General features: G+C 38.6%; 1 protein-coding gene across 1 annotated transcript; it reads left to right on the top strand.

Moving 5' to 3' along the window:
* The first annotated feature begins 11,250 nt into the window (after window positions 1-11,250).
* Window positions 11,251-22,204, top strand: LOC124615746. Its single transcript, XM_047143831.1, has 3 exons — window positions 11,251-11,403; window positions 21,553-21,697; window positions 21,781-22,204. Exons 1-3 carry the CDS (start codon window positions 11,338-11,340, stop codon window positions 21,915-21,917), a joined length of 348 nt encoding a protein of 115 aa, XP_046999787.1. The 5' UTR covers window positions 11,251-11,337; the 3' UTR covers window positions 21,918-22,204.
* Window positions 22,205-22,456: the final 252 nt, after the last annotated feature.

Raw genomic sequence — 22,456 nt, 5'->3', positions numbered from 1 at the left:
AAGCACAATGATGTCCCTGCAGATCGTTTTTCATTATCGGGAACAGATGGAAGTCTTATGGTGCTAAATCTGGACTCTATGAATGATGTCGTACACTTCATTTCAGGAGTGAGCATCTGGGGTACTCATCGTGCAGATCTCCCCATAGCCAAGTAAAGCAATAATGTGACCCACACGTTCTTGTGAAATGCCGATTGTGCTTGCAATTTCTCCCTGAGTGATACAACGATCGTCCTGAATCAATCTGTCAACATTTTGGTTGTGAAACTCGGTAGTTGCTTTCACATGACGTCCCACTCTTTGTTTGTCATGCATGTCAGATGTTCCCACATATACATCTTTAAACTTACTCTCCCAAAGACGCACAGTACTCACATCAACACAATCGTCATAGACTGCTTTCATTCTCTGATGACTCTCCTTTGGAGTGACACCTCCTGCTGTCAAGAATTCAATGACTGCACATTGCTTAAATCGCATTGACCGACCGACTGCGTAGGGTTCCATACTTTACACTGTAACAACACAACCGTTCAATGCTAAGGCTTCCCCACAACTGGAGCTGTAGAGAAGAGGTATTGGAACAAGCCAGTGTTTGCCGCATATCAATGCTGCCAACTGCTGAAGAGTTACGAAGGTGGAGGCATTACTTTTCAGTCAATCCTCGTATTTCACAACTAAGGTAATTGTCTTCATGAAATCATTCTTCAGGGTAGTGTATATAGCTGCTCATGTCTCATACATTATTTCGTTCAATGGTTGTTTGGTAGGATCGAAAACATTCCTTTTAACTTCTTTGTGTTGCCATGAATCATGGTGTCAAAACTGTGGTGAAATTACTCTGCTCTTACGAGTATTTTACTATATTACATGAGGAGTTACAACGTCAATAGATATTCAGATTCTCCATATTTGATTATTTAGGAATAAAACAAGTTCTTCTTCATTCAAAAGCACTGAGTTATTAAAAGTCTACACATTAATGTTTAACAATGATAACAGTTACTGCCATTATGGCAGAGCATAAAACAATCTGTGTCTGATAAGACGGATATATTTAAATATCATTCAAGTGAGAAGTAAATATGCTAACAACACAAAACTTTAACACTCTCCCTTATTTATAACTTACTCAAGTTTATATTATTGCACAACTGTCGTAGTAGGACAGCAATTAATGATTTTTTTTTCATAAATCTGCAAGCTAGTTTTCTGTATTTACTCTTGAAACTGTAATTTCACCAGCTGCAACTAACTCTCGAACAAAGCAATGTCCAAAACTAAAATGTTTTGTCTGTTGGAGAACTCAGTAATCAGTGTGAGTCGAAAGCAGCTTCATTGTCCACTCATAGGCAAAGTTTCGAATCCTTTTGCTGGCAAAGTTCAGTTAAAAGTCTCTTGATCCAAATTATTTCTTTTACTGCTTCACTACCTCCTACAACTTTTGATTTATCTTCTCTGGTTTAAGTGTATCGAAGGACAAGCAAATAATAATAATTAATGATTATAGTAGGTGATCAGTTTATAAAAACTTCGCACACTTGACAATGGGTTTTTGCGTAAGGTCCATTCATTGTAACTTGGACTGTGAGTGATTTTTCTTTATCAGACTTCGTTGTCTGAATAACTCTAAAGCTTTGGTTCGCATTGGACCTATGATATAATTTGTAACTTGGAATCTTTAGTCTTGCCAAGACGCTGTTTAAATGGCACAATAGCTTGCAAAATAAATGAATTAAATTAAATAACGTAGTCACTTACATTAATTCTGTTGCTGTGTGCAACTATGAGTTCGCCTGGTGAGATTGCGTCTCAATATATATAATAATGGCGATGTGCCAAACAATTATCTGCAGCAATGGCAGATATGTGTCTGATCAGGACGGCTTACAGAACCAAAAAGGTGCTGTCTTCTTGGCAAGACAGCTGAACCGCGTAATTATTCTAATGTTTCAGCCGTGGCACGCTACAATCGATACAACCATGTATACTAGTTAATATATTATGTAACTCTTTGGTTATATTGAAAACTTATGTCTACGCCCATCCTGTAAATGTGCCTTTAAATTTCCCCATGAATTACGAGGCAGTACAATATTTACCTACATATTAAAATACAGTTCATGGTATACAATATTTGAATGAGTCGCGTGCGCCCAGAAGATTTCAATGTTCCTATTGCGGCTGCCGTGCATGCGCTGTCGCGTTTATTTCAATGTGGCAGTAGCCATTAGTTGAACTCGCGACATGGTGGTCACAGTTTACAGACAGTCCGTATGTGCGTGTGCGCAAGACATCACTGTGACAGGACATTCCAAGAAGTTTGTACAAAAAAATATGCACTAACATCTAAAACAGGTAGAATAATCTTAAAACTACATATGTTGAAGGAAAATACATTTCATTATTGGTCATTGTCTCTCATGGAATGTATAGCTTTTAAAATGTCTTTCTGTTTCAGATTAGCTGTCCTTATAGGGCATGTCGTCCTTTGCAGTTCATATATGCAATACATACAATGATAACGCAAGGAGAGCATTGTTTTGGTAGTTTGCCAAACATAAATGTTATTGCATATCGATCTCACTGTTCACAGATTTGACAACCGATATGTGAGCATGTTCACTCGTTGAACTGTGTGTTTTCACTCATAACACTATTCTTCCTAGGTCATGCGTCGCGTGATTGAAGACCAGTGGCTTTACATTTTACAACATAAGTTCCGTGAAGGTATGGATGCAATACTTCAAACGGTAAACTGCTGGCGTTGATCCCCGATTTGTCCATGTAAGAGTGGCCGTCGTATTCCGAGAACATTACAGTCCCTGGAGTCCCATCCACTCCTGGAGTTGTCTTCAATGCTTTTGTGCATCGCGACAGTAGGTCCAGTGGTTTACCAGTTCCTTATTTTGCACAGTTATATCGTGGTAAATGTCATTCGGTGATGCACTACAAATGTTGTTGCACTTTACATGCACAGTTCCATCGCGCTCTCAGTTTATCTCGCAGCGTACAAAGAATGTTTGTTATCAAGTTTTTTTAGATAAATATTTCATTGCGATCATTCTCATAGCGATATATGAAGAATAGTTTTAACAATTTTGCACACATACTTCATCGCAATTACAGGCATTGCGATGTATGTAGAATGTCTTTAAAGCAGTCTCTTTCACATAAATCTCCTGATTTGACACATTTTGATACATATTATAAATTCTGCTCACATTTTCGCACCAACATATTCCTTTTTGCTTTACATCAATATAGATATTTACACGTAAATACATTACATTTTGACTTTATGTGGAGTAGAAGTGTTTACATAATATTACAGACATTGCAGAATTTTGAGCCAAAATTTTGCATTCGCGCAATGATGTCACCTGAAACTTGGAAGATTGGACACAACATCTGGATACATCAGCAAAGAAGCCCAATCACACAATTACTAATGGACAGACATCTAAAGAAACACACTAAAATTAAACCTACAGAATTCTCTTGTTATGAGTATGTATAGAGTGTGTATATGGCCTTGGCTTCACATAGACATGTGTTATGCAATATGAAGTGAATCTAATCCGTTCCTAGGCGATAGTATTTGGTTGTCGTGTTGTTTTGTGTATACGTCAATCAGCCATGAATAGTCCTTGACCAACGCTATAGTTTGTCAAATATGTTGTCTCAAAATATTTTCATCGCACTTGCGTAAATGTCATCATAACATTTGCATTAAAATTTAGGCTGATGTTGTTTATGTACGTTCGGCGAAGTCGAAATCTCTTCTTTCTTCGCCTGTTGCTGGCTGGTTTTCTTATGATACCTAATTTCCTTGCAGCAGTACTGAGAGGTATGTGTGTTTTATAAATATACAGCTTTCTTACTCATTACTAATAGATATACGTTTACTGTTTAGAATGAAATACTCTTAAATTTCGATTAGCGTAATGCCCAATGATTCTATTTGTTTTTGTGTTCTGCAACAGGTGTGCACCAGGATGCGGTAAGTTGACAATTACATATGGACCGTCGTACAGCAGACGTTACTTCGCGTTGCGCCGCTTTAGAGCAGAAGATTTGGGGATGAGTACGCAATAGTACTTGCATACCTACCTTGAATTCCTGATTTCGCTTACCCGTACACCAGTAGTATCTGTTTCTTGCATTAGCATGCTGCGTCAGCGTGGTTATTACATCTCTCACCTTTTTATCACGCGACAGCTGTCGAGATGAAATCTTTGGCAGCGGATTGCTCCACTCATTTGATTCTTTGCGGTCGAACATAAGCCCGTTAGGTGTATAGTTTGTGTCATATACATTCAGGTTGTTGAGAACTTCTTTAAATAGTGACAAATAACTTACCCAACTAGAATGCTCTGTAGGTATATAAGTCCTCATGAATCTGTTCAGTTCTCTGAAAATTCGTTCAGGAGGGTTAGATTGTGAGCTATCCTTCGAGATAAAGATGCTCTTAATGCTATTGTCCTTTAAGAATTTACACCATTTGTACCCTGTATAGTTTGTGGCGTTATGGGATAAAATTGCTTTGGGTTTTCCCACGTGAGGAATGTACTCACGTGAGAACCGTCTGATGATGGCGTTAGCAGTTGCAGATTTTACGGCGTACAACTTAACATGTTTAGGAAATATGTCATAAAATGCTAAAATTACTTCACACCAACACTACTTGCTGGATGTAGACCACTTATCTCCATACTTACAGTCTCCAGAGGTTTGTCGGGTGTATGGAATGTAGATCTGTCTTTGAAAATAGGTTCTGAGGTTTAGATTTTCTTACAAAATATGCATGTTTTAAGTACATTGTGAATTTTTCGCCTCATATTACCGAAATAACAATATGTGTTAAGTTTTGCAAGGCACTTCTTCGTTCCATAATGTCCCCCAACTAAATGTGTGTGACAGATTAAGTTCTGTTCCAAGTCCACGGGAATACATACACACCAGTTAGAGCCGTCATGATGATGACGATAGACTAAGACGTCATCATATATCAGATAATGGCTAGACAGTGGATGGTCATGTGATCTATGTCTACAGTCATTACCTTGTTCTACTGCGTATCAGAGTTTTGTAAAGCTGCCATATTTCTACACAAATCAATGTAATATTGGTAATATTGTTTATCCTGCATTAGGAGACTTCTGTAGTCGTTCACATTATCAAGATCACTGTTACAATCATCCATACCTTGCGGAAGATGGGACAAAGCATTAGCAATGATGTTGTCTTTTGCTTTAATGTATACAATATCAAATGAGTAATTCTGCAGAAATAAAGCCCAGCTTGATAATTTAGGATGAACTAACTCACATGTTAACAAGAATGTTGGTGATCTGTATAAATTTTCGTGTGTTTACCATACAAATAATAGTCAAACTTTTTGAAAGCCCAGACAAAAGAAAGAGTTTCAAATTCAGTGGTTGAATAAGTACATTCATATTCTCTTAAAGTATGGCTTGCAAATCCAGTGATTTTTTCCTGTTCCTCTTCTCAGTTCTTAACTACTTGAAACAGGCAACAACCCAAGCCATTGCAAGAAGCATCACACGTCATACAAAAATCTAAACTAAAGTCTGGATGGTCTAAAATGTTTGCATTCACCAATGAGTGCTTAATGTTATAAAAATCTTGCTGGCACTGCTCAAACCAGATCCATACCTGATTCTTCTTAAGTAAATTTAGGAGACGCTTACTGTTCAATAGTTGTTATGACAGGAAACGTCAAAAGAAAGAACAGAGTTCTAGAAATGACTTCAGTTGTTTTTTAGTGCAAGGACTAGGAAAATTCCTAATAGCGTCCCACTTACCTGGATCAGGGTGTACTTTGTGCATTAATTATGTGTCCAAGATACCTAATCTCACTACAAGCAAATTTTGACTTCTTTAGGTTAGCTATTACACCAGCTTGTGCAAAATTTATCCAGAATCTTTTCAGAGTGTCAAGATGTTCATTCAAAGTGTTACTAGTTATCAAAAGCTCATCGACGTAATGTGTAACAGTCTCAACTAACTTGTCACCAATGACAGTATCCAAACCAGTAATAAATATGCCTGAACTGATGCTCAATCCAGAAGGAAAACCACAGAATTGATATGTTCGCCCCTAAATATGAAAGCAGTATATTTACTGGAATCAGGAGTTATTGCGATTTGCCAAAACGAATTTGTCAAGTCGATGGTGGAAAAGTACTTATCATCTAAAATTTTATAATTTCATTTATGGGACATGCGTCCAACACTACTCTAATATTTCCGATAGGTTTCTTGACAACAAGTAAATGACTACAGTATGGAGATGTGGAAGGTTCGATGATCTTCCACTCTAACATCTGTTTAAGTTCTTGCCACACCGCAGGTCGTTGAGATAGTGGTACATTACAGGTTTTGTGATACATAATTTGTTGAGGCTTGACTTCAGTATTATAAACATATTTCTTAATGACACCTGGTCGTTTAGTAAAGGCCTGTATATTCTTAGATAGTACTTGTTAAAGCTCATTGCGTTCATCACCAGTAATAGCAGTGGTTTCACTTAACTTATGGCTAATCAGTGTTTTCAAGTCATCATATTCCGTATCACATGCGAGTGTCTGTACGTTTGTTTCGTCGCTCTCTTCCAAAAATTGAATTTTGTACCCTGTACAATACTTGTCATGTTTGAGAGTCCTGCTATCCAAATCAATCGTGATTTCACTGCCTTTATGTCTAAGGTAACATTTACGTTTCTAGAAGTCAATAATACTGTCCTTCTCACATAACATCTCTAAACCTATAATACAATTAGTAACTAGATTCTGGACCACGAGGAATGGCCATTGTACTGTTCCATTACCTATCTAAATGATCACAAAAACCTGTTTCGTAACTCTACTAGACTTACTACCTATGGCACTTAAAATCTTACACTTTTGAACAGGAAACTCTGCACAGGTTCAAATTCAATTATTGTCTTATAGAAATTATATGACAAAACCATGACAGTCGCTCCTGTGTCCAAAACAATGCCGGTTAATATGTGAATCTGTGTCTGCTAAAACAGAGATATTTAAATGTCAATCAAGCTATTGAATAAAACAGTTTACAACACAAAACTTTAATGAAAATGTTGTCTGTAATGTGTCGCGATTGATATTTTATGCAATGAGGTACTCGTCTTCATGAAATCCTTCGTCAGGATAGTGTAAGTAGTTTCTCATGTGTCAGATATTATTTCATTCAATGCTTGTTTGGACATTAGTGTCGAAAATGGTAAATCCTTTTAACTTCTTCGTGTTGCCACAAATCGCAATATCAACTATGGTGAAAGCACTCTCCTCATACAAGTATTTAGCCATGTTACATGAAGAGCTACGAGCTTCAATAGATATTTAAGTTTCTTATTGTACATTTGAAAATAATTCTACCAAGTTCTTTATCGAGTTTGCAGTGTAGCTCGCGAAGTAAATACTGGTTAATATGTGAAAACAACCGTCACCTAAGGAGACACCATCTTGGTTATCTAGATCGTTATTCCCGGCTCTGATTTTTCGTTGACATTTCTTGAAGCTAGTTGCGAACACAGTTCACAGTAGAATTTCCTGTGTTACGAGTTACTCTCCTGAATTGCAATCGTTCGTGAATGTTCTTTCCTGGACCGACAGATGGGCGACTAACAGCAGTTTGAAACGAAATTTGTGGCGATTTATTGCGTGCACAGATATCTACGCAGATAAAATGTGTCTGTCATGAATCTTTCCCTGCCTGTTTACATAGAACCGACGTATCGGAGACACCCTACTGTCAGTGTGCTGAGGAAACAATTGTTGATATAAATTACTTCTTATTTCAGTGTAGACTCTACGAGAAAGGCAGAGTCAACTTTTTAAAGGAGCTGTTAAGACTTGGTCACTGCTATTGTTCGCGTCGTGTAAGAAGACGCCCAATTTTCAGCCGTTCTGTGCATCCCCCTCCACTAGTCACTGGCGGCCAAAATATTCATTCTCTTAACGAGCGCCTAGCAGGGAGTTACAGCTAGAGAGCGAGAATCTCGCATCTACATGCAGCACTGTTGCTGCACTTCGCGACAACCGAATTATTCATTCAACTATCAGTTTTTTGTTTCCTTTTTTCTTGTAGCAGTATAGCCGTGAATGTGTATCTTGTAAATGTTTAAAGGCGATAAAAAGAAGTCATATGACGGCAGTAAACGTGAAGTGCTTCACACCGTGAATTTAAAAGCAGGTCTCCTACTGTTCACATTGGAAAACACAAGAATGGACTACAGAACCATATGATGTCAGCAAGAGAACTGTAAAGAAAATTGTAAAGGAAAGTGTCAGAGCTGTAGGAGCTGTGGAAACAGTTGGTTTCGTGTCGCCTGGAGAGCATCGAAATCCCGAGGAATCTGTAACACAAATGGATAGTTTTAACAACGATGTTTTAAAGTTCTCCATTTGAATGACGAATGCCCGACGTAACAAAAACGTGTTACAGTTATGCAGGCTTCAATGGTAAGCACTTCTTCAAGGTAAAGAATTTTAAAAAACATTGATTCCAGATTTGTGAAGAAGAGAGTTTTTAGTTCAAAGAAGTGACCTAGGTGCAGCATGAACTATATCCCATACAAAGATTCATGATACAATAGAAGGAGGTAATTCAACAGTGTATTACCTTGATGAAACATGGGTCAGTTAGAATCATTCCAAGAAGATCTGCTGGAAAATGAGTGATGGTAGTGGCGGATTTAAAGTTCTCATAGGGATAGGTTCTCTGATAATTATTCTGCATGCTGACTCTTCTTCTGGTTTTATTTCTGAGATAAAACTTGTATTTACGTGCAAAAAAAACAGCAGTGATTACCATTCGGCAATGAACACTGTCACTTTCGTGACAAGGTTCACAGTTCTTGTCGTACCTTGCTTCGAAGTCGGCCATTGCCAGTTATAATTCAACAGTTACAGAGGAAACACCAGAAAAGCGGATATTTTTCCATGGCTTAAAAATAAAAATATTAAGCACCAGACTCGTGCCGATCTCCTGCAGCTCGTTAATTTATTCTGTACAAGTCACATGATAGAACATACAAACTTGACTTCCTTGCACATGAATTGGATCACACAGTTCTGCGCTTACCTACCTGTCACTGTCATTGTAGCCCCATGGAATTAATTTGGGCAAAGGATTTAAGGCCATGCGGGAGAAAAAAACAAAACATTCAAGATAACATACAGTGAATCACTTGTGCATGAAGCAATAGACAATGAGGCAACAGACAACATCCCACCTGAAGCGTGGGCGGAGACTGTGTGGTATGCTGAAAAGCTTCAGAAAGAAGAATTTGACAGGGAAGTGATGATGGATATAAGCCTTGAACCTATCATCGTAATTCTAAAATCAGAATGTTTGGAAACAGACTGAAATAGAAGTGATGATGGTATTACAATGGAGACTTTGGAACAAACTAATAATATTTATTAGTTTTAAAGACTCGTGGTTTAAAAAATGTGTTTGTCAACATATTAGTTACTTCTTCTTGTTCTTGCGCTACTGCCTCTTCGTGGACTGCATTTTCCTCTTCTTCTCCCAGAACCTCTTCATTCTTTCTCTTTTTCTCTCCCGCTATTCTTCCGAGATCTTGAGTGTCCGTTTCTCCTGTCGGCTCCACTAGTGACACTCTAATCTATTCCTGTATTCTTGTCTGTCATTGATCTCCGACATATTGGTCGGTGTATATTTGTTCCTCCAATTTTCCTTTCCTTCGACCTTGATCCCCAATTCCAACCAGTCCTTCCAAAGTTCAACAACCCGCTTGGTTCCTGTCTTTCCCTTGTCCTCCTTGTTGTTTCCCACACTCTCTTCAGCATTCTGTCCATGCTCATCCTAACTACATGCACAGCAAACCTTGTCCTTTTGAGTCTGATTTCCTCAGATATTGTTGTCATGTTCCGGTAAAATTCTTCCCTAGGTCTTCGCATCCACCTCTCTCCACCTTGGGACCTAGTATTTTTCTCTCTTCTTTCTGTAGTTGTTCTGCCCCATTTCTTCCAAGTGTCATCGTCTCAGCAGCATATAATACTGCATTCCTCACCATTGCCTTGTAGTGCTTATCTTTGCCTCTGTGGATATATTCTTTTTATTGTATATCTCTCTCGTCATGCAGAAGGCTGACCTCATCTTCTTTGTCCTCTGTTATTCCCTCCTTGCTCCTGTTCCTTCCTGTTATAAATTCTCCCACATATTTAAATTTGTCCACCATTTGCACAGTACCTTCCGGTGTTTCTCAGTCTGCAATGATATTTATCAGTTACATACATAATAATAAGAACTTCCTAGCCTTTTTGATTAGGACTTTGTATCGTTTTAATTATGCATACTATAATGTTCAATATATTGCCCCCACCTTTGTCATTTTCAAGGCACAAACTGGATAAGGCCCTCAAATAACAGTAGCTGTTACTTGTCGAGATATCGGTGGTTTACGATGTTATCGGTCAGATTCCGTGGAGTTATTCGCGGATGACGGTTAACTGTTTGCTTGTTCAATGTAATATAAATGTGGTCTCTCACTGGAATATCGAACGTGTTAGTGGCGCCACGCAGAGTAAATCTGTGGAGCAGTGGACATGAGTTAATGACGTTAGTTAATATTTCTCTTATGACGATTGTTCGAAATTGTTTTTAATGATTATTATTCCTCTCATAGATTTGAACGTATAATACAATGTACCGTAGACAAACGAGCCTGACTGTTATCCTCAGCAACAGCAATGCAGTTCGCAGCGTGGACGTTTTTTATTTGCCCGTTCTATGCAGCCGCGCATGCGCAGTTCTCATCCCCCTCACGCTTCCTTTCCTCTCCCCCCCTATTACGCGGAAGCGCCTGGAGGTGATGGGAGCTTTAACCACTCAGTGTGCACGATGGCGCCACGATCCCAGTTCTCGGAGAAACAACCAGGAGGTCCTACAACGCCATATCCAGACTTTTAGCTAAAGACGATATAAAAATTTAAACGGAATTGTGACCAGTGAACTTAACTAAAGAAATGAATTAACAACTAAGTGGTTAACTGTCAATTGTGTCTGAGGACGTATATGAAAGAAGAAGAACAAATGTTACTTTGCTATGTATCAATACATTTAATTTGTGATGGCTAAAAAGTCATTATGCTAGAAGCCAATAAAATAAAAAAAATCTACGCAGATAGATTGTTGCATATGCATTGGTACTTTAATACCTGTGTCTTTGAAAAGCATGTGCGTATCATCTCTGACGAGTTCATAAGGGAATTCGGCTATCAGCGGACAAAGTTAAGGGAACGGCTGTGTTATTGTAAATAAATGAAGTATTTTAAAATGGCCAGCAGTATAATACGCCTGTCATTCCTCAGCAACATAAATCGAAAGGTATCGCACCTTGTGGATTTGGTGACGTACGCAATCGTGAATATGTTAAAAGAAATGTGTCGAACTTGCTTAATAGTGAATTATCCACACACAAAAATCTTGAACGAGTACATTCTGTGTATTGTTTCCATATCCAGAAACGAAAGAGTAACTAATGAAATGAGTTTACTGCATAATTAAGGATTTCGTAGCAGTGAGGACGTTGGAAGTAACTTAAAGTAATATTACTGCGTGAGAAACTATGAGGTACAGTTCGTTCTTGTTTCATTTAAAACCTTCAGTTGTTCCTTTTGTAAGAAAAAAATTGTTAAGTAAAACTTTTACATTCGTCTTTAGTTACTCACGAAAGATTACTGTATGCAGCTACATGTGAATGGAAAAAAATATTAATGGATACAGATTAATTTTTTTCTGTAGGACCCTCGTACACAGGGCTTTATTGCATTTAGATTCAATCTCCCCACACACAGTATAAGTCCTGTAGCACTCAACAAAACTAATTTAGTAAAGGATGAGAGCTTGTGCAGAATAGGACTTATTGCTACCAGTTGGTTCTTAAGGTTTTAACATGTATCTAAATTGTGCGTCAATTTTGGAAAGGGGCGGGGGGGGGGGGGGGTTGGAGATGGTCTTGTTATATGGAAACTCGGAATCCCCTGCTCAGAGTTAAGCTAGATAGGCCTAATTGTTTCTGGTGATAGGAAATTGTTTGGTTTGGGGTGATGAGAACTGACTTCCATACTTATTCCCTATGTATTAAGTGTGTTTCGAATTGTTAGTTATAATATGCAGACAGCCAAGCTTTTATTCAGAAAATATTAATCTTTCACTGTCTATGTTCTGTGAAACCATTATGAATTTCTTAAAAAAATCCTTAGCCCCCCATTATTATTGTTAACTGAAGTGCACCTAAGCGTTTCATCCGTTGACAATTTTATCAAGGAAAGCATCACCAGATTCAGCATACCACAAAAGTTGTTCATTTGGATAAACGTCATTTAGATTCGGGAGTCATTTTCCAGGGCAGACACTTCGTGAAGTGGGCCGCACCATGAATGAATGATATGGTTGAGTTAACTATGACTAATATTACTGCAATGCCATTCAGGAGTTTTTAATCTCTCTGACTTCACCAACAACAGTGTTTTCTGCAGTCAAAACGAAATGATCTGAATGATTGTAGTTACCACAGCTGTACCAATTGCTGATTTCCATCTCCATATATAGACTTGGCACTGGGAGAAATACCCAGTCCCATAATGGGTGTTACTGAGAGAGGTAGTACACAGAGCTTTTGCTTGGGACAATGGCAAGGGGGTTCCAACCCTAGTGCAGTCATCGAGATGTAGGTTTTCCATGATTTGCGTAAATTACTTAATGCATCTGTGTGGATGATTCCTTTGAAAGACCGTGGTTAATTTTCTTCCCCAGTCTGACATACCAAGTGAGGTGGTGCAGTGGTTAGCAAACTGGACTCGCATTCGGGAGGACGACAGTTCAAATCCATGCCTGACAATCCATACAGAGGTTGTTCCGTCTCGACCTTGATGTCGAAGGGATGTTAAACCCAAATCTTCATTCCTTCTCTTCTAGTGACCTCAATGAGTTGTCAAACTCTAATATCTTCCTTCCTTCTTCCATGCTGAGTCTTTATTCAGTTTCTTACCAGGTTTCGTTTGATAGGCCCTTGTAATCTCTTCTTTTGGTTTCAACCTTGGTGACTGTGAGTGCTATGGTTTGCAGCTTCACTAAAAAATGTGCCGATGTAGAACATATAGAATTTAATAATTATTGGACTTGTGAACTGCTTTTGGTTACAGTTTTGGTAGACTCTGGCCTTCAGTGGGCACATACATGTAGGTCTACTGCATGCCAAACTATGTCTTGCCAGCTTATTAATGAATTTTTTCCAATTAACCCTTGAACACTAAAGAGCAGAAAATATTACATTGCTACTAAATCGTTATAAATTTTACTACTATAGATTTTATTCAAAGGAAGTCATATATAGGCTAAGTGCTAGTTAATTGCAATTGTTAGATCTCCAGTGGTTTGTTACATACAAAATAAGTACAAAATGGCATGTTTTACACCTTATAACTTGACAAATTTAGTGCTCAAAATCTTATTGGAAAATAAGTCATAACTGTTATCCATTGGTTATAAATCATCATCATCATCATAACTGCGAAGGTATTTTACACACAAAATGAGTAGTCTTCTACTTTAGACACTACTATTATAATCTAAGCATGACCTAGCTCAGTCTTCCATGGCCACTCAGGGATACTTCTTCTGATTCCTCGTTTTCCTCATTTGCTGCTTGAAAGTGTGGGCCTACATCACTGTCATCTGTACACACATCATCATCATCCTCTTCACTAAATTATCTATTCTTGTCAGTTTCTTCGAGCAAACCACCCAGTATGCTAGTGTCAAAATCGAACTCGGCACCATGTAGTGCAAATTTTAGTAGCTAAAGATGAGATTCTGCAGCTCGTGGTCTTGCAGTAACATTCTCGCTTCCCGCGCATGGGGGCCCGGGTTTGATTCCTGGTGGGGTCAGGTATTTTCCCTGCCACGAGATGACCGGGTGTTGTTGTGTTGTCTTCATCATCATCATTCATCCCCATTACAGTCGGAGGAAGGCAATGGCAAACCACCTCCGCTAGGACCTTGCCTAGTCGGCGGTGTGGATCTCCCGCATCATTCCCTATGCTCCTCGGAGTATGGGACCTCATCATCATCAAAGATGGGATTAGCACTGAGGGGGAAATGTGATGTAAATTCACACTCTTCTAACTGTGACTGCTTGATATTTCATCAAAGATGCCATACTAATATAAATTCTAAGCCACAAAACAAATAGGCTGACTATCAGCAAACAGGCACACCATTAGTAAACATTCAGAATGTTTACAAAACAAGCACAAGTTTCAGCTTAGTGCTGGATTTTGGCAGTAAATAATTCAGCCATTGTTAAAAACAATGTTTGCCATCAAGGTACTCAAAACCACATGTCCAGATTGTAGGAACTGCAATTGTAAAATTTGTGCTGCACGTAGTGGCCGTGCGGTCTGATGCGCCATGTCACGGATTGTGCGCCCCCCCCTCCCACTGAATGTTGGAGCCCTTCCTCAGGTACGGATGTTTGTTTTGTTCTTAGCGTAAATTAGTTCAAGTAGTAAGTCTATGGGCCGATGAACTTGGCAGTTTGGTCCCATAGGAATTCATACATTTTGTAAATTTTGTGAGGGTTTAGTAATCAAGGTTAATGTGCTATTAGAAGTAAACCCCTATTCCTTAGACTAATGCTATGTTTGGTTTCTTTGTCACCATAATTATTTATACGAGAGGTTTCTTTGGCCCAATACAATGAAAATAACCATTATTTCAAAAAACAGCTATCTGGCACAGTGTGCCAGCAACTTGGTACTAGTTAGCCACAGATTTCAAAAAAGTAAATCGTTGACCAGCATATGCTGAGAACCCTCTAACACACTGAAAGTGCTGTGTGAATTCCTCTCGACTAGAAAACTGTATTTGTGAAATTATTAAAGGGGCATCATGGAATTCATTTTAATTGTAAAAATAAAACTAAAAATCAATTGTATAGAAGTAGGTCCAGTTGATGATAGTATAACACAGTCTGTTCAATCAGTGAAGCTTAAAATCTGAGTCATGTGGCTGGTCAGTGCATCAGTGTATTAAAAGAGTGAGGTGCTGGAGTGACTATGGCATTGGACTCATATTCAGGAGTGGGATTCAAATTTTGCTCTGGCCATCCAGAGTTACATTTCTATACTTTAAGACGATATTATGAAAAGTAGAGACTGCTCCACACCATACAGCAGACAGGCACAATGAAAACACTACTAATCATGTAAGCTTTCGGCCAGAAGGCCTTCTTCTGAAATAGACAAAACACACACACATTCACACAAACACAGTGGTCATGTTCGTGTCAGCTGCATCTGCGTGAATGTGTGTGTGTGTGTGTGTGTGTGTGGTGTCTGTTTCAGAAGAAGGCCTTCTGACTGAAAGCTTATGTGTTTAACAGTCTTTTTATTGTGTCTGTCTGTGACTCAGCATGTGTGCTAAATGGTGAGTAGCAATCTATCCTCCTCATAATATCATCATTATTCAGTCCTGGATTTTCCATTGTTTGAATTCTATACTTTACTTAGAAAGGTTAAGATGTCTCTGAACAGGTCACAGTGGTTTTCTTTCCCCACCCTTGCCCAGTTTGAGCTCCATCTCAGCAGGATATTGTATCCCAATCTTCCTTCCTTGGTCTGTTAATGACTGCACAATAATTTTATACTTATCTTATTGGATGTTCACGCACAGAATAGTGATTAGAGATTTAATTAAGTTCCTTTGAAAAGAACATGATGTAGAGCATCTCAGATGTACAGTTTTTTGTGCAGTCTTGGTTAGCAATAGTTTTTTTTCTTTTTTTTAAATAGTGGGAACTCTTTTTGTGGAGGTATTGAGAAATACTATGTAACCAGTCGGCTTTGACCAGTGATGGTTTCATACAATCATGTATTTCAACAAAGTATTGAAACCCCTTGCGAATTTGGACGAGGAGGAGGAGGAGAAGGTTAGTGTTTAACGTCCAGTTGACAATGAGGCCATTAGAGATGGAGCACAAGCTCAGATTAGGAAAGGTTGTCCTTTCACAGGAACAATCCCAGCATTTGCGTGGAGTGATTTAGGAAAATCATGGAAAGCCTAAATCTGGATGGTCAGACGCAGGTTTGGACCATTGTACTCCCAAATGCGAGTCCAGTGTGACATGACTGTGCTATCTTGCTCGGTATTTCGGAATTTGGACATTACCTTAAAATATCAGATCAAATTGAGAAAGTAGAATATAAAGATAACTATGGAATACACAATTTGTATAAAAGAGTATTGTCAAGCACATTCATTGGCTTCTCTCAATTGAAACAAACTAAGATTCTACAACCTGTCATTGGGATGTGTTAGGTTTCAATTTGTTGCTGTAAATGTCAAAAATACCTAGGGGGAGGGAGCGTGGCAGCTTCGTATTTTTGACATACTTGTTGGCATCACCTTCCTACACGACCCTGACCTGGGGCAGTCCTACAGATCAGTCTGTCACAACACCTGTACAGAAGTTCATTGGTGATGTCAATAGTCAAAGCAGAAGGGGAATACACCCCTTTTGTTACTGTGTTGCAATTATAATTGCTTTTTACACTTTGAGGACGACGGGGTATTGATAGAGATGCGTGGATTTGGAATGACACGGTACACACAAAGAAACGATTGTATCATGAGTCTTACCGATAAAACACCAGAGCGATGGAATGCATACAGAACAGCCCGAAGAGATGCAAAACAGGCTGTAGCAGCAACCAAATCCTCACGTTATGATGATCTACATGCAAAATTTGACACATGTGAAGGAGAGCGGGACTTATATCGACTCACTACAGCAAGACATTGCAATTCATATGATGTTCATCAGTTCTACGGAGTCAATGATGAGACCGGTAATCTGCTAGTTGACTGGAAGAAGGCCAAAGAATGATGGTGCAGCTACTTCAAGAAGATCTCAACAGAAGGGTTCTCCCATCGACCAATACCCATTGGCCATGCTGTTGAAGGGCCCGTAAGAGAATTTGCAGTCGCAGAGGTAAAGACTGCTTTGAGCAAAATGAAGCCTGGGAAAGCCACTGGCCCAGATGACCTTCCAGCAGTTATGGTGTTCCCATCATTGGAAGGTAGCCGAATGGACGGTTTGCACCTTAATTTGAAGAAAACCGAGTACATGACATCAGACAGACATGAAATTGGAACCATCATGATTAATGGTGAAGATCTGACTCATGTGAGTAAGTTTAAATACCTTGGTTCCACGATCACCGTTGATGGCCGACTCACTGAAGAGGTCAACACCAGAACTCAGGCAGCCTGGATGAGGTGGCGAACAACAACCGGAGTCACTTGCAACCGCAGGAGGAAAGATAATTTAAAATCAAAACTCTATCGCACTGTCATCCGACCAGTTGCCTTGTATAGTTGTGAGTGCTGGCCGACTACAGTTGAGACAGAACGCCGCCTAAGCATAATGGAAACGAAGATGCTAAGGTGGACAGCGGCCCTCACTAAGTTAGATCACGTTTCTAATGACAGCATTGGGGAACAGTTTGGTGTTGCACTGATCCAAGACAAGATGCATGAGAGTCGTCTTCAATGGTTTGGGCATGTTTTACAGGCCGGTGATGACTCTATTGCCAAGGGGGGTTACACACTTGAAATCGTCGGCAGTAGAACCAAGGGAAGACCTAAGCAACGTTGGGCTGATACAATTCATAAAGACCTTAAATGCATGAACATTCACCCAGATGCAGCCCATGATAGAGTGAAATGGAGACAACGGACCCATGTAGCGGACCCCACAGGCACGGGGGACAAACGCTGAAGGAAAAGAAGTAGTACACTTTGAGCTAATGTAGCTGTGATGGCATTTGAATAAAAATAAAAAAGGACTGTGTGATGTTCTGTACCATTTATTTTTTACTTTCTTGACTTTCTTTTTCAGAAGGTAGTTCTAAAACTCATTTTATATATATAGAGCCTATTTTGGAGGTGTGACTGTTTTACACTCATAAAGTAAGAAGCAGACTTGAGTCACAATCAAGGTTTTGAGTAAAAACCATGATGCTTATTGTGCTTTAAAAGCCCATCTTCAAGTGCTTACCATAGTATTTTATTACTTGTACATGGCATTTCCCACTGGTCCTGCTACAGCAGTAAAGCTCAGTTTGGTGATGAAACAGTTCTGACTAAAATAAATATGTTTATTGGAAAAATCCCAAGGAAACATTTCAGTCAAAAATCCTAGTGTAATGTAAAAGCTGAAGTGTAGATCAGGGCCAGCAGCAGTAATGGCAGCATTCCTCTACTGTTTATTGGTTGGCAACATGTCAGTTTCACATACCCAATGTGATGATACCAATGAGAGGCTAGGAAATGAGCAATGAATTTCTAGGATTGAAATAGATACAGTTCAGTTATTCAGTGTTGTCACAAATATTGGACTGTGGTTTTGTTTTTTTTCCCCAAATATGTCATGAATTTGGTTGAGACCTGATAGCAAAGCTCTTACAGCAATAGCGAAAAATTTGTGACAAACAAGGTTATAAATTTCATTGCTGTGCATGTGCAGTGGTAAAATTTATAATTTGGCTTGTCACAAATATTCAGCTACTTTTATTTTCCAAATATGTCACAATTTCCAAGACTGCAATTAGGTTGGGACCCAAGAGCACTGTTTAAACTTATAATCTTTGTTGTCATGAATATGTGACACTCTTTCTATGTATGTCACACATTGCAAGGTTGTGGTGAGATTGGAATGTGACAGTTTGGTTATGACTTGGCAAAGCCAACAAATGTGAAAGCTAAAATATCTGGTTGTGATGACACTGATCTGTAGCTTAGCCAGAGGCCTAGGTTAGGCTGGAATATGATGGTTTTACTTGCAAAAGTTAAATTTAATATTTTATTCATCCTCAGTAACCGCAGTTGTACATATCGAAATAATCAGCAATTAGTTGCATAAAAGAAATTTACTTTCTTAACTGGTTTCGGGCACTTAGTGCCCTTCTTCAGAAGGTTACACCTATCACAATACTTGCGAATGTCGTCAGAAAGATGCATACAGCAAAATGCCATGGTACTAAAAACATACCGGAGTAATAAGTAATCAGTTATTATTGCTCTTGTTTTCTTTTACCGCGGCACTTTGCTGTATGCATTTTATTGTTGACACTCACAAGTAAGGCAATAGGTATAACTTCCTGAAGAAGGACACCAAGTGCCTGAATCTGGTTAAGAAATTAAATTTCTTTTACGCAACTGGTTGCTGATTACTTTGATATAAAAATTAAATTAATAATGTTTGTTGTAACATACATTGTTTCTTCCAAATATGTGAAGAATAACAAGTTTGCAGTTGGTTGGGAACAAAAAGCAAAGCTAAAATTAAATTAATAATCTTGGTTCTAAAAATATCTTGGTTCTAAAAATATTTGCATATTTCTTCTGAATGTGTTAAGATTTTGAAGGCTGTGATTACTGATGTGAAAATGTGACTATATTCCTTTGAAACATGTAGTCTGTCAGCTGCTCTCTAATTGGGTGCCTAGACCCAGTAGCTGATACCCTTTTTCTTTCCCATCATACCTTACAGTGAGCACTGACAACACTGTTGCATGAAACAGGTAAGTAAGCCAGATCTAGACTTTTACAGAATGTAAATAATTTAGGAGTCAGGTAACAACTCAATAATAGAGGCATTGAGTCATCGGAAAGGGGGGAGGGGGAGGTGAACGAAGAAGACTGGGATCATCTAGACCACAAACCCTCGTCTACCCTATCCTCATTCCCCCATAGCCTCAACACCTACTCTCCCATTCTCTTCACCTGGTCATCCTGCGTCCAATATGCCACCTTCCTGGATACTGACACCCACCTCTAATGTCTCAACACACACCTGTGTCCATATCAAGCTCACTATCAACAGTACCTGCATTTTGGTAGCTGCCATACCTGACACACCAAAAAATCACCCCCATATAGTTGGGACAGCCATGGACAATGCATTTGCAGTGATAAGAATTACGTTGCCCAATATGCTGCACTACCCCCTAAACCTAGTCTGCAGACATAATTTCTACACCATACCCTCACACACTCCTAACCCTCAGACCACCCTCAAAAATGAGCTGTGAAGGAGCACCCTCATCACAGCCCAATATCAGCATGGACAGAAACAATTCCAGGGCTAGGGCTTCAACTATCTACCATCTTGCCTGGAAATGAGGAACATCTTACTCACAATCTTTCTCACTCACTCCCAAAATTGTATTCTGCCTCCAAACCAATCTATGCAATATCCTGGTTCATCTTAATGCCACATTCACTTCCAGCCCCATGCCACATGGGTCTGTGGAAGATGCAAATGTAAGATGTGATCAACACACACACCCAGACACATTTACTCCAATCCCTCGCAGGCTTATTCTACCCCATCAGAGGATCTCTGCACAGCATTTATGTGGAAATGACCACCAACAAGCTGTTCGCCTAAATGAATTCATCAAAAGTTTGTCCGGCAGTTGTGTGTCGACAGAAAAGCTCACCCATTTTCAATGGCAGCTGCTACAAGAAAGGCATTCTCACACAAAGGTTAATTTTATAATTTTGAAAAAGTATATTAGAAGGAAATTCGAGCAACTTGTTACTTCTTCCTACATGTCTGTTGTGAAATAGCCACGATGGTAAAATAAGGTAAATTAAAGCTTATACAGATGCTTACTGATGGTAATTCTTCCCAAGTATCATACACAAATGGAAGAGAAAATGGGAAATGATGCATGTTAGTAGCCTCTTTTACACAATAAAGTTGTGAATTACAGATGTATATCGGCAACAACACACCTGGTATGTGAGATATATTTCAAGTTTGTAATACCTAAAACTTGTCAGGTGGAGTTGTAGGGAGCCAATAGTGAGGCAAGAGGAAAATTTAATTTATTAGTGTAATTGCAGCACTATGGATCTGAAGAATCACTTTAACCTCTGAAAACTAATTTTATGTTAAATCTTTTTCACACAATAGTGGTTCTCACCAGCTGAATTTTCTGTATTATGCAATTGTTTATTTACACAGTGACTGTATTGCTGATAATAGTTTTGATGTGTTGATGTAGAAATGCATTAGGTTAACATTTCTTCATTAAAGGGAATTGCAATAACATAACTTGTGGCAAAAGCAAGTTTATTTTGAAAGAAGAAATAAGACCATTGGGACATGCAGATCAGAACCTCAGAATAACAACCTTGGAATATTAGCACAGTATGCCATAAAAAGTAACATTTCAAAATAAGAAGCAATAGAGAATTACAATCCAACTAAAGTTCTTTTGACATAATCATTTTGTGCAGCTATTTTTTACGGTAATATTACACTAGTACTGATGATGATTTTACTTTTACCTAACAATGAAATATTCTTCAATACATGTAGACTCATGTCCAAATTGAGCATAAAGAATGCTGATATACATATCTTAAAAGGTTTACCACTGAAACAAAAAAATTTTGCAGGTATCTGGAAGTAGATGCTACTGTGTTGGTAGCAAACCAGCGTCTCCCAAGCAACCAAGTGGAACTGGAAGTAAAGTACCACCAAGTATAACATCAGTAGACGTTCCTGGTTTAAGTGCAGCAGTTTACCAAGTACCTTCAGGAGGTATACACAAAACAATAATCACAGATTTAGTATGTTCAGGAAATGAAGCTTAAAAATTGAAAAGTCTCTCTTTTTTTTTCTAGGAGTAGGACCTGGGGCATCCAAAGACGGCGAATATAAAAATCCTGAATATTACTCATACCACAATACCTCATATTTTGAAGCTGAAATTGAAATGTTGAAATACCGTATACCTCAACCGTCAAGCCTTTCAAAATAAATGTGACACAATAATTTAGCAAATACAAAGACAACTGAGGTGAAAGAGAATTGCTAGTGTCAGTTAAGTGATTTATGCTTTAATAGCTGCATGCATTCTCTCCAGTTATTTCTAAAACAAAAACTAGGTGAATACAAAATGTCTTAAGCTGTGGAGTTGCTCATTGCTGAAGATGAATGAACTTCATCTTAGATAAAACAATGAGACTACAATTATTACATAGTTTTACCTGATATGTTGTATATAAAAATAATGGAGCTTAATTGTAATAAAGTTCTGAGCTACCATTTCTTTTTGTTCTTCAAATTATTGGGCAATGTGCTTATCTGTCTACCTTTCAGTTCCTGCTAACTCTCATATATCTTTTTCTTTCTTTTTTTACATGACATTTGTTTGTGTGATTTCTCCCATTAGGAATGCTTGCTAATTGAATCTTACACAATAGCCTAAGTATATATGTGGGAATGACCACCAACAAACTGTCCATTCACATGAATGGACACAGGCAGACAGTGTTTTTTGGTAATGAGAATCACCCT

Source organism: Schistocerca americana, chromosome 5, assembly GCF_021461395.2.
Source record: "Schistocerca americana isolate TAMUIC-IGC-003095 chromosome 5, iqSchAmer2.1, whole genome shotgun sequence".
NCBI classification, from domain to species: Eukaryota; Metazoa; Arthropoda; class Insecta; order Orthoptera; family Acrididae; genus Schistocerca; species Schistocerca americana.
Note: the sequence above shows the minus strand (reverse complement) of the source record. Positions and strands in the feature narration are given on the sequence as shown.